This window comes from Trachymyrmex septentrionalis, unplaced genomic scaffold, assembly GCF_001594115.1.
Source record: "Trachymyrmex septentrionalis isolate Tsep2-gDNA-1 unplaced genomic scaffold, Tsep1.0 scaffold60, whole genome shotgun sequence".
NCBI classification, from domain to species: Eukaryota; Metazoa; Arthropoda; class Insecta; order Hymenoptera; family Formicidae; genus Trachymyrmex; species Trachymyrmex septentrionalis.
In genome coordinates, this window is record NW_017305779.1 from 2,142,879 (window position 1) to 2,155,923 (window position 13,045).

The 13,045-nt window shown below is 38.4% G+C and overlaps 1 protein-coding gene across 2 annotated transcripts in view; it reads right to left on the bottom strand.

Annotated features, from left to right (window-relative positions):
- LOC108752461 (lachesin-like) overlaps positions 1-13,045 on the bottom strand; it is a 139,830-nt gene that overhangs the window by 15,427 nt on the left and 111,358 nt on the right. For both annotated transcript variants that reach the window (XM_018493290.1, XM_018493289.1), the window contains exons 4-6: positions 3,656-3,841; positions 3,106-3,295; positions 1,855-1,983 (exon numbers count right to left, since the gene is read on the bottom strand). In XM_018493290.1, the coding sequence (XP_018348792.1) occupies positions 1,855-1,983; positions 3,106-3,295; positions 3,656-3,841 (505 nt within the window). The remainder of the gene's footprint in view (positions 1-1,854; positions 1,984-3,105; positions 3,296-3,655; positions 3,842-13,045) is intronic.

A 13,045-nucleotide genomic window follows, 5' to 3' on the forward strand; every position in this document is an offset into this window, starting at 1 on the left:
ATTATAGCTCGATCGTCGCTTCGATTCATCGAAAAAAAACTTTGTCTTTATCTTTTATATTATGACAGGTAAATAATCAATTCAATGATGAAATCTATAATAAATTGAATTTACGACATTTCTTCGACATAGCGCGTTTCTGCGCGCGTCTTCATCTACCCTCATCTTCGCGCAATTTGAATGGAACCTTATTGCGCACATCGTCTTCTCGCTAAATCTTCGAAAGAGGTGAGGAGGGGGAGGGGGTGGGGGGAAGGGGTATGAACGTGGGTGCGTTGTACCGTCGTCCCGAGTGTAATTTTATTATCTCGTGCTCCTTTCCGACACCCCATCTCACCCCGTGAAATCTCTCCTTCACCCTCGTCGCTAGGCGCATTACGCGCCTGTTATTTAAGCAGTATTTTACCTTCGGTCTTTTTCTCCCTTTCCTTTTCCATTCCTAGCCGCGGTCTTCGTCATTCTCCGTCTCCGGCTTTTACGGAGAAGAGGTTTCTCCTCGGTCTCACTCCCGTCTTTGCTACGGTAAAATTATGCAAGGGAAGGCGACGATGGCTATCTCGTCGTACAAGCGACGCTTTTCTTCGTCGTTGCTGCGGCGCCTTGTATTCCCTCCGAGACGCCTCTTTCGTTTTACACCGAGAAGTGTGTCTCGCGTGGATAAGGCTACTGCCGGTAGTTCGCGGACTTTACACCTTCTGGACGATTGCTCAAGGAAACGCCCTGGTGCCGTGAGGCTATACGAGCAGTAAAAAAAACGAATTTTGTTGCATTTCCTCGTGAATACGCTTGTTCTACTTTCTTCCTACGAATGTGTGACGATTAAAATGCGATCATAGTATCAGCTATGCTAGTTTGCTAGTATTAGCAAATCACGAATCAAATTTCAGAATTTTCATTATCCTGACTCAAAAAAATTTCGAGACAAATTTCGTCTCTTTTAAATAATTTAAATATTATTTATTTTATATTTAATTTATTTTATCATTATTAATTTAGAATGTTAGAGTTATTTTGAACGTAGAGTTATTTTATTCTACTAGTGTTTAATTGTATTCGTACAAATATATGAACGTACAAATTGAATTTAAGATAGAAATGAATATAGTTAAAATATTCCGTAAAACTGTTATTGTAAGAAATAATTTTCTCTTAAATATTCAACATATTTTTTATTCGCATATGTTCATATATATTTGATGAATAGAATATTCTGTATGAATAGAATATTCTGTAAGATGATGCTAACCATTTATGCAAATTATGATTATTAATTAAAGATTAGTGAAAAGCTGATATATTCCATGAAATATACATGTGACTTGTTGGACAAAGAAGCGGATTTATAAATTTTAATCCGTACGGATCGTGCGAAAGATTTTTATGCAGCTTGCTCTACATTTTTTGGTACGGAGCGTCCGCAATGTTTACTTTATAAATTTTTGATATATTCTTTCTGTTAGATTACGCAGAGAAATTGCACAGTTTCGCCTTTCTATTATTTCTCACTTAACAGCATTAAACAATTGAAAGTTTTAGCAAGTCTTGCCTCGATGTTATTCGTCTTTTAGTCACGATGAGACAAATATATAAGAAATTTTATGTAAATATTTCCGCGATAAATTGACTTCAAATTGGTTTAAGAGATCTACTTGATAGAGATAGAAGTACAATAGTCTGTGTAAATATTACTTTGAATGTGATAATATAAATAAATTGATTAAATGATATATATTTTAAAACGTTAATCGCAAATATATTGGTAAAACAAATGTCGGAACATACGTATATTATATTCGTGACTACAAAAAATGTCTTTTGTGGCGAAGATATCTAAGTAGAACAGTATGTACTTACAATGCACGTGCAGCATCATTCGTTTGCTGACTGACGGAGGCACTCCATTGCTGGCGATGCACAGGTAGGCGCCCATCTCGCCCCTCGTTACTTTCGACAAAGTCAGCACTTCGCCCTCTGCACTGGGTACTGCAATATGCAAACACGAGGGGCAGTCTCAGAAGTTAGCTCGTTACACGTAATCAAAGTGTGCAACATTAATACCCGATCGACTTAACAGATTCAACTAATATAGACGCGTAAATGTCCACGTCGGAATTCGTCGTTATCGCATCGTTAAATCTATTTTTGATATAATCTATTATAATTACTATTTAACCTTTTGGGGACTGGAGTTCTCTAACAAAATAACTGATAGAAGCTCATTCGGGGTCATTGAATTCGATTCTGTGACCCCAAAATTCTAAAATTACATAAGATTTCAAAGAAATCATCTGATTGTCGTGAAACTCTGTTTCAGGAGATTCTTGATATCACTGAGTTCAAATGTAGCCTAAAAACATCGAATTTAAAAGAATAGTAGCTTTAATTAAAAAAAAATCTATCCAGTGTTACAGTGCTTAAAATTAGAGTTCGAAAGTCAGTTTAGAAATCAATACTAACTGTTTGCGCAACATTGCAGTGATGAGTTCCAAACAAAGCGAAACTAGAAACTTGATGTTACTTTGCAATTAAAAATTCCCTAAAACTGAGTTTTCTAATAATCCAATTATGTTTCAAAATTCGTTATATTTTGAATCGATTACTTTGAATATTTTATTTTTTACCTTAGATTTGGATAAAGTATTATCAAATTACTCTAAAGACTAAGTTTCATACAAATCAAGCGAGCAGTTTATAAAACAAAAGAGGATGATTCCAAATGGGATCACTAGTTCACAAAGGATTAACTATAGCGTTGAATACAAGTTAATTTTGCAAATGAAGATATATTAGTCAGCTAGTAATAATGCATATTTCAACGTTTTCTCAGAATTATCGATTAGAATTCTGGAATTTAAAATGAGCTTATCAAAGACGAAACATAATTCTCCAAATTAATTTATTTATACGTACCGGATGTATTAGCGACCTAAGTGCCAATTAAATGCCGATCTTCGTCGTTCGTAAATTATTCTGGTGGGAACAGTTTTAATTGCGCCGATAAATTCGCATCCGAAGAAAGCTTTTGGTATCGCAGTACGTCACCATATCGCTCCCAAAGGAGAAGTAAGCGATTGACTGGCGCGAAATAAAACTTGGAACCCTTACTTTTTGTCTTGCCAGGACCGGAACGCGAAATGATTTCGGCGCCGTCTTCTCGCTTCCACACGATGTCAGGCTTGGGATAACCGCGCGCTTTGCACACCAGCTTCGCGGCACCTCCCTCGGGAACCATCATGTCGTTCGAGGTTTCCTCTGAGATGATGTCTGGCGGTATTACCACCTCCAAAAACGCGCTCTGCGAATGCGGAGGAGATAAATTATAGCATACCTGCGTGTGTATATGCGTGTACAGCGAAGAGAGAATATGGAGTGCTACGAAATATACAACGAAACCACCAACCGGATTAAAGCTCGGAGAACTCCGAGTCTGAAGTCACAATTATAAATCAGTGAACTTGAAGTAATTTTCGCGTTACAGAGCTCTATTCGCTCGATAATTCCGTGATAATCATTAATTATTACATATCTCTGTGCACTTGTAATATAATTTTTAAAAAAGATATGTGCGCGCGCGCGTGCATGTGGAATTATTCTTCGCGAGACATAAGTTGTTTTTGCAAAAGTCGCATTTTATATGTGGAAAAATACTGCGTACCTGGCTCTTCATGGGATCCGTGTTGACCTGGCACATATAAATTCCGCGATCTTCCCGGCGTGCACTGCGAATGTTCAACGTCCACGTATTGTAGTCGCTGTGGGTCACCGACAGACGGGCGTTGTTCGTGATTACGTGCTCATGAATCGCTAGGATCGCCTTGGTGTCTGCTTTAATCCACGCCACCTGGCCTCACAAACCCATTTCTTAGAGACCGATTCGGAACCGTTTCCCCGCCTTCCCAAAGCCTACCTAATCTTATCGCCGTGCGTAACTCATTAATTAGCTATTTCTTGTTGTCGCGAATCTAACTCGGAATCTACCTCGAGAGATATTTCGTGAAAGTGCTGTTAAGCCACATTTTTTAATAGCTTCCATAACCTATACTTTAATCAATTCTTTCGGTATCTATCAGATTAGAATAAAATTTTGAAAAGTATTTCTTTTTATTTCGATGTAATGAAAATAAAAGTTGTTAATCTTTTAGGGACGGCATTTCTTGTCATTAAAAGACAACTTTTTTACTGCTGTTGCTGAAACTGACTAATTCTAATTCTTGTAAGCGATCTTGTAAGTGATATCTACTGATATCTATATTAATACGTATATCAATGTATAACCTTTTTGGTAAGTGGAAGTATTATATTTCAATGTTCTATAATACATATATTTCCATTTTTAATTCTTAAATATAACTTATTTCACAGATCTCGAATTTACCCCGAATTTATCTGGAATTTAATTTCAAAATGATCGTTGCAAATTTACAGCACTCAGTTGCCCCTAAAGGGTTAATGTAAAAATGAGCACAACGAACGTTTAATGTACCTTAATATGCCGAACATAAATACCGAAAGAGTTAATTACTAAGTAAAGTTCTAGAGTTACTCCGTCCACCGATGTTGAAGAAGAATCCAACTTCCTACTAACCTAAAGCACTTTCCTATCGCTTTTCCCGGTTTTCCCCTTTACGTCAGTTACTCTTGAAATATTCGGAAGTACAATCATAAGCTTTCTGTCGCGATTCAAATATAAACTCGATTACGATAACGTCTGCGAGACTTTGTGCAGAAAGAGAGATATAAACACGGGACGCTTTCTATTCGCGAATGAATGAAATATTCGTATACATCGCCTCGAAGGCAGGCATCAAAAGCCGGTATATTCTACGAAGGAATCTTCTCTTTATGGCGGAGTCTGTGCTACGGCTTCTCCGCCACATCCCTCGACTAGAAAACTGTACCGTTGCGCGCCGCGACGGTCTGCCACTGTGTAAATATGAAGAATTCCGCGAGCAAGAACACGATAACCCATAGAACGTAACTTTTCAGAAAAATAAAGAAAGGTAGCCACGAGAGGTAACGGTTTAGTAGCAAAGTTCAGGTGTTTTACTCTCACAGGATGTAACATTATGTTTACATCAAAAACTCGAGTGAGCTTCATATTGGATATAAAAATAGTAAACAAGATAGAAATAAATGTCGACCAAGCACACATATTTCGCCTGTGATCTTGCCATATTGGTATAATTTATTACAAGTTCTTCACGCTCTCGTGAATGTGTTCCGCAAGTTATATTACTTCTGAAGTAACTATCGTGACTGTTCCAAATGTGGGTTACCGCGCTTTCGCTCGCGATCCTTCGTATCATCAACGCTAAATTGAACTCTCACCGGTTATTGCAGTTCGCTCCAAGCCGCTGATATACGCCATTAATTAAACACATTTTTTACGGATTAAAATCAATGAAAAAAAAGGGGGGGCGGGAGGAAGAGAGGTTGGGCGGAGAAAGGGGCGTGAAAATGCAATCTGGTGTCTGGTTAACACGTATTAATCGTCATTCTGCTTCACATTCTGGCCGAAGCTATCCTGAAAGAGGAAACTGCAGTGTGGCGTATCACGAATATTCATCCTCCTCCCATCTCCTGCTCTCTGCCTTATTCGCCTCCCTCTGCACAGATATTATTGGCATGAAATTGAACCTGTACCATGTCGAATATCTGACCTCGCATCCCTCTGAAAGGCTATCTATCAACCGACAAAGGAGTTCCGCGGTTCTTATCGATAACCCGCGAACGGAGTGTATAGAGAGCGGACGCGGAGGGCGAAGAGAGGACGACTACGGGGGCGGTTGGGATGCGAGAGGGTGCGAGTGTTTGGTAGTGACGGCCTTGTGAGTGCCTCCACTTATAATATATTATGCCAGAGTATAAGCACGACCCCATTCTCCCTTTCGATGCGCCTTGCGACGTTCCGAGGGGGTGAGGGGTGGTGAAGCACCTCTCGCATCCCAAAGGGGGAAACGAAAAAGTCGCCGCGACCGACAGATGCTTGCGACTCTCAAACATTTATGTCATATTGCCGTCAATTCATTTTCCTGATGATTAATTGTTGTGGGCTGAAATGAAAGAAGGAAGGAAAAAAGAGAAAAGCTGAAAACATTCTTGCGTGCGGAACAATGTACGTGTATTTTAAGCTTTTTGAAATTAAAATGTCAAAAATACGCTTTAGAAATGAATAAAACATAGGGGATAAAAAATGAAATTTATAAAATTTATGATGTTTATATTATATTTAATGTCTAATGGGAGCCTCCCCCCCTCCCTCCTGCTCCTCCCATGGACATTAAATATATATTATCTAGTTATCTAGAAATATCTAGATTATTTAGAACTATCAGTATAACAATATGAAACTGAAAAGAAATGATCTTTCAGTTATTGTCAAATAAAGATGATCAGCAAATAATTTCTTCGTGAAGCTCTTCGCAAAACCCTATAACAGATTTTTCATGAATATGCGATATGAAAATCGCTTTCAGAAGTGAAAGAACGTATCCATAGCAACGCGAGTCGGATAGTATCGTGCGAGCAACTACGGCGGCAACTCGAAGGCGCGCACAATACGTCGCTTCGTATCCGAAAGTTGAAATTCGAAAACCGAACGATCCCGCGATCCCGCTGCGCCCCCAAAAAGGAAAATCCTGTACACCAAAACGAAAACCGTCATTTTTTCTCTTCCCCTCTTTGGGACACGCAGCGTCGTGCACATGTCTTTTCGAGCAAGAGTGGATCACGAATTTGCAGCACAATGAAGGAAGCAAAGGATTTAAAGTAGGGAGGAAGATGGGGGAGGACGACCGAGAGATCTTAAAGGGCACGTCGTACCTTGTATGAAAACGAGCCTCTATCTTAATGCAAAAACGTCCTCTTTATCTAATGCAGTTTCCTCCCAGAGTAGGTACTGTCGGCTTACGATTTTCCTCCCTCTTCCTTCTCCAGGCCTCTGATCTTCGTGGACCTTTAAGGAGGGGAAACCGCGAAGGAACCCACGGTGATAACGGAACAGACGGATAGATAGACGTAAAGAGAGATTCGGGGATGAGAGAGCGACGGCGAGGGGGGGGGGATGGGTTAACCTTCCTAGTCCGATATAATATCGCGTTACGTATACCTACTACCCCTTCCCCCGGCCTTTGGCTTCACGTTCCCTCCATTCTCGGTCCTCTTTCATATGCAAAACCATCGCCGGCGCTCCATTGTGGCGCATTGTGGGATCGGGAGCCTCGGTCCAGTCTACCACACCTCGTTTATTTCCCGCCATCTCCTCTGCGCCTCTTCAGAACCTCCCCTCACCATGGCTCACCTAACTCTTCATCCTTTCTCATCTTTCGCGTTTTATTCGTAGCTTTCCAACGCCCTCACCCACTTATATAGCGCGACTCGTTCTTGAGTTCTTATTTTCTTGACTTTTGACCGACAAAGTACGATTGTTCCCTTTTTTAGCGGCGTATAGTATATATAAATGGATAAATTTGCTAATTAAAAGTTCCGTGGCTCCCCTCCTTCTTGCCTCCCATCCCGATGCTCACTGTTGGACAACTCGGTTGGAGTTATCTCCTTGCTTTCTACATCTTCTTCAATATCATGACTTTGCTGTTGGGGATCAAAATACTAGAGTATTATTTTGTTATCAATTATTTTCGAATGTGTGATTTTTTTTTCTTTTCGCACTCCTTTCTTGCCCGTTCTCGTCCTTCGATAATCCTTTTTCGAGACGTTTTTCTCTACCATTACATTTATTAAGATTTGTACCTTCAGTCCGTGAAAAGGAAAATTTCTCTGAGGTAATTTAACAATAAAAAACTTCTTTGTACTTGGAACTTTAAGAATGTGTATCTCTGTAGCAATATATACATATATTATATAATACTAATAATATATTATATATTATTCAAATTTAACATTAAATTTTTAAATAAATAATTTGTAGCGACTTAAAGAAATGATTGATTCGAGAACGTTAACCTTATATACGAACACTGCAAAATCTTAGATCTATTTTTACAATTTATTTGGTTTCTGCACAATTAAAGTAAAAAATAAATTAAATAGAAAAGAACAGAATTGTCGAATAAAACTTTTCTAAATTAAATTACTCTGAAATTCGTGGTTAAGTATTATCATGGCGGTCATAATTTGAGAGCGTGTTCTGTATATTTATAAACGTAATTGTTTATTGTATGTACATTGCTTGTTTCATCGCGGATGTGCGCAGTGTCCAAGAACACGATAACGGCGGGTTAAATGTTAGATTTTATGGCAGAGCACAACGCCGAGCGTCGCGGCGCGGCATGGTACGGCATGGCACGGTACGGCACGCTCAACGGTACAACGAAACGCACTCATCCGCGTAGCCGCGTGCGCGGAATTCAAACGATTAACCGATCCACGTGACATGCACGTCTCGGACGAGATTACTCTAGTTCTAGCGTACGCTCTACGAACGTACCGGGTGATACGAATAAAAGCGTTGGTCTTGTTCGCATTTTGTGTAAGAGCGCATCGGAGCGCTTACGCTGTAAGCTGGACCCAAATGAAGCGCGAACAAGCGCGAACAAGCGCGAATAGACCACTCGCTAAGCATAAGCAATTGGCGATGCTGCTCTCGTTAAAGTGAGAACACCCCGTTCATTTGCGTTTGTTTGCACCTCGTCCGCTTGATCTGGATCCGGCTTGAAATTACTCGCCTCGGGAATAACGCAATCGATCGTAAATGAACGAAGAAAATCGCACATTTAACATTAAATATCAGACGAGAACGTTTACAAAATTGATTCGTGTAAACATAATTTCTAAATCTAATCTTTACGCTGGTTACGCTTGTTATTCTCGATTTATCTGTCCTACTCTTAACTTTATTAATTTGACAACACGTTCTATGATATATAGAAAACATTTATGCATAACCTTGATACAATCGAAACTCATACGAAAAGAGAAAGATATTCATTAGTCTCTAACTGAATCGCTAAAATTGATGGCTGCTGCTAAAACCCGACCTATCATCACCGATCTAAACTCTATAATATTAAGTTACATATCTCCTTTATCTCTCTATGGATTACTGTTAAAAACATGCTCATGCAACCTCGTGTACTCTCCGTTATCATATATTCATGCATCATTGGCATGCCTCTCGCATATAGACAGGAATTCAGTGACACGCTAAGAACAATACGTATCCAGCACGTCTCGTTCCTCGGATTCGGCAATTACTCAGGGCGCATAACACGTCCGAACAATGTGCATCTCAATCCTTCTCCAATGCAGCTTGCACCATATTTCATTTCGCACGAACATTCAAATCTTAAGTGCGTTTTATGCATTGTAAACAGACACATGTGCAAATAGAAATTGTGCATTCGTGGACAAGCCAATGTGGACCTGAATGTATTTCGTATCGGAGGGGCAAGGCACGGAACGTTTATCGTGATGTCGATTTTGGGAAATTGGTGCAATAACGAATATAAGTAAATGTAACTCGCTCGAAATGAGAAAGAGTCGTTACGTCGGACAAAGAATCGAGATATATTCTGAAATGACTAGATGTTTGAATGAAAATTATATTGTGTTTGTTTGGCACGAATGTGCTCGAAGCTGGAAGTAATTACGCCTAACGCTTATAATTATTGATTTTATCTGTTCATTGTTTCATGCCCATCATATTACTGTTTTGAAATATCCTTCGAAACTTCTCGTCTCCAGATTTCCAAATATGCTTTTATCCAACGAGGCAACAGAATCTACTCTTTTTTTAATATAAATTATTAAGTATTGCGTATTAAAACAAGTAAGCTAGAAGATTATTATAAAATTATATATCTTCAAAAACGCTATTAAACAAAATCACTGTAAAGACCTAATAACAATGAATATATAACAAAATCTGAGTTTGTAAGTTACAAGATACAAGATTGTTGTGTAGAAATATTTCAGCTATTTTTTGCGATATATGATGCACTGTTGCATTCGTTAATTGTCGTTTAAAGCAAAGGCAGATGCTGTTGCCTAGGGCCAATCGCCGAACTACCTCGGTTTCCCAGCGGGTGCGATTAAGCATCGAAGCTTAAATCTAACAAGCGGAAAAGCCGGATACTAGGCCTCAATATCTTCGCTGTAGGCTCGAGCTCGCACTGGTCGATCCACAAGATTCGCTTAGAGCATAGGGCATACAAGTTGTAAGCAGTGCACTCGTTGCGCGTTTAATTTGGACGTTATCGTTCTGCCAGTTTCTATTCAAGTTCGATGAGGAATTCAATTCGACAAAGAATCCACTAATCGTTTTCAAGAGGTCTTTTGTCTTGCAAGAAAAATTATAGGAATAAGAAGAAATTTTTTTTTATCAATACACACGTTAGCTTCAAATGTAAATAAAGATCAGTCTGATGACGAAAATATGATATTTGTAGTATAGATATTTATTTATCAATTGCTTTATGTGGCTAATAATCATATGGGTACGGAGCGATTCTGTTAACGATCAAAATCAAGAGCTACGAATTAATCAATTGAATTAACGGCACATGAGTGGTTGCTGATCGATCGCGATGATAAATTATGCATGAACATATTTCCCAGATTTTATCATTATGCACGATGTATACAGGCGAAATGTTTCTTTCGCGATAATTACGCGATTATCGTATTTTCTGTTTTTTTTTTTGCGAATGATCGAAAGTGGTAAATACGTTGTTAAAATCATGATAATCGAAATTGTTTCAAAGATGGCAAAGCAGGATGATTTAATATTAATATCGACGAAATATGCACTTTGCATTTTAATAAGAAAATTTTTATCGGTTAGAATTTTATTATTATTTTTTTTTTTAGACAATAGAGGTTATTTCAGTTTTAAAAAAATATTTCACATGTTACAGAAAAACAATTTTCCGTTTTTATATAAAAATAAAATTAAAATAGACGAATATAACACATTTTTTGTTGTAAATAATTTCCTAAAAATTTTTAATTATTTATTACAAGTAATAAAGTAAAAATATAGAAAAAAAGAAGTTTTGCCTATTTTATGAAATGAACAGTCATGGTATCATTATTTTCAATCTGAAATATTCTCTGGAATATTTTTAATTGCGAGATTTATGAAAGGTTTGTGAAAGATATTGACGAAAGTAATCGCGAATCTCTACGAAGCAAAATTTCCCTCTCGCTCATAGATTTCTATACGTTTCATAATGTAGAAGAACAAAGAAAAGAAATAATGAAACCGTCGCGATGATCCTTATTAGAAAGGAACGTAAACTCTCACGTGGAGGATTGTCCGACCGTGTTAAAAGAAAGAAGTTGAAACGCGAGCGAGCGCATTGCCGGAAGTAATCGCATTTTCCAACAAGTTATAAACTCTGACAGTGCCAAGTTTAATTAAAACCTACGACGGTTGCGCGCACGGCGCCGAAATTTCTTTCCCCGGCGAGAGGTCTCCGTGGAGATGAGAGGAAGGGAACCCTCGGCTATCGGGAAGTTATCGGTTCAACAAGTGGAGCCGTAAAGCGCTTAATACGCCACATCGGCGATATGTTCTCGCGTGAAATCAATTTCGCTACATATAGCGGCACTGTGTGCCGGCCTTGATCAATCTTCCTTCCATTGCTGGGATCGCGCTATTACCGGGAAGTGTAAAGCGAAACTTACGCAATTACACGCGACTCTAAGCTCTCTACAGGGTGTTCCGAAAAAAGTGCAAATAACACCGTACAAGCAATTTAAAAATAACGAGCCAGAAAAAGTTATTAAAAAATTTATATAAAATTGAATTGAGATTAAAACATCTGTATATCAGAAATTTGCATATTTATTAAATAATTATTATTACTTGATGTGACACATTTCGTTATCCAATTTAAAGTTTTTGCTGCGATAACTTTATTAAATTATTTTATCGACACTTGATAAAATTGATAATTATATTCGACTAAAACAAAATTAATGTGTGTTATTATTTTTACAAAAATTAATTTCCAATTTTTTGAAACTCCCTGACTGTTGGTAGACAGAAAATTAACCGTGAGAGAACATCTACTCAAACATCAAATATTTCCTGCGTTGAAATAAATTCTAAGTAATAATAAATATTTTAACATATATGTATATATTTTAATAAATCAATGCACGCTGCTTGTGATCTTATCTCGGATGTCCACTGGGAGAAACCGAAGAAATTTTTGCGCCAGTAATATTGGACGTGGTCTTTTGGAAAGCCTCCATGAAATGACTCCATGGAAATAGAAGTGGGCGATGTGCCCGAAAGCCATTGTCAAAAAAAGAAAAACAATAGCTGCAACGATAGATCGGCTTTTTTTGTATCTATTCATCCTCTCGCGATTCGAATTCTTTTCAGAGAAAGGACAAAGGTGGAGATCGATAGATCGATCCGAATAAATTTCATCTTGGCTACGCGACGCGTTAATATTGATAACACCGATCTCGATAAACGTTTGATCTACTTTGCGTTTCAAATCGCTCTAGAACATTAGGGAGAAGATGCCATCTTAAAACATGAAACACGAGCGTATATTTCGCGATAACTACAGCTCCAGCATTTTAGTTGCGGCAACTCGCGATGCATAATCCAACGACGCGAACAAAACGGGAAAGCCGTTATTACGGTACATCTTGTTTAATAATGACTAGACGCATATAGTTATTGGTTATAACAACGCGGATAACGATACGCATTCTTTCAACGCGTAAAGGCATTATTAACCATTTAATGAACAATTTCGCATGAAAGAATCCTTTCTCTCTCTCTCTCTCTCTCTCTCTCTCTCTCTCTCTCTCTCTCTCTCTCTCTCTCTTTCCCTCTCTTTCCTTTCGGTGTGAATTGTCGGTATTTCTCTGACGAAGTGAACGAAGAGAATGAGACAGGAGGAACGTGAAGAGACTATGAAACTTCGGTTGCTGCGTCGTAGTCGAGCAGTGCCTGTATACGGACTGATAGATGAAAATGGATGTCGTACAGAGAGATGGTTAGTGATGGTGACTGCTCTGGCGACTGTGGTAGTATATATACTTTATATATATATATATATCT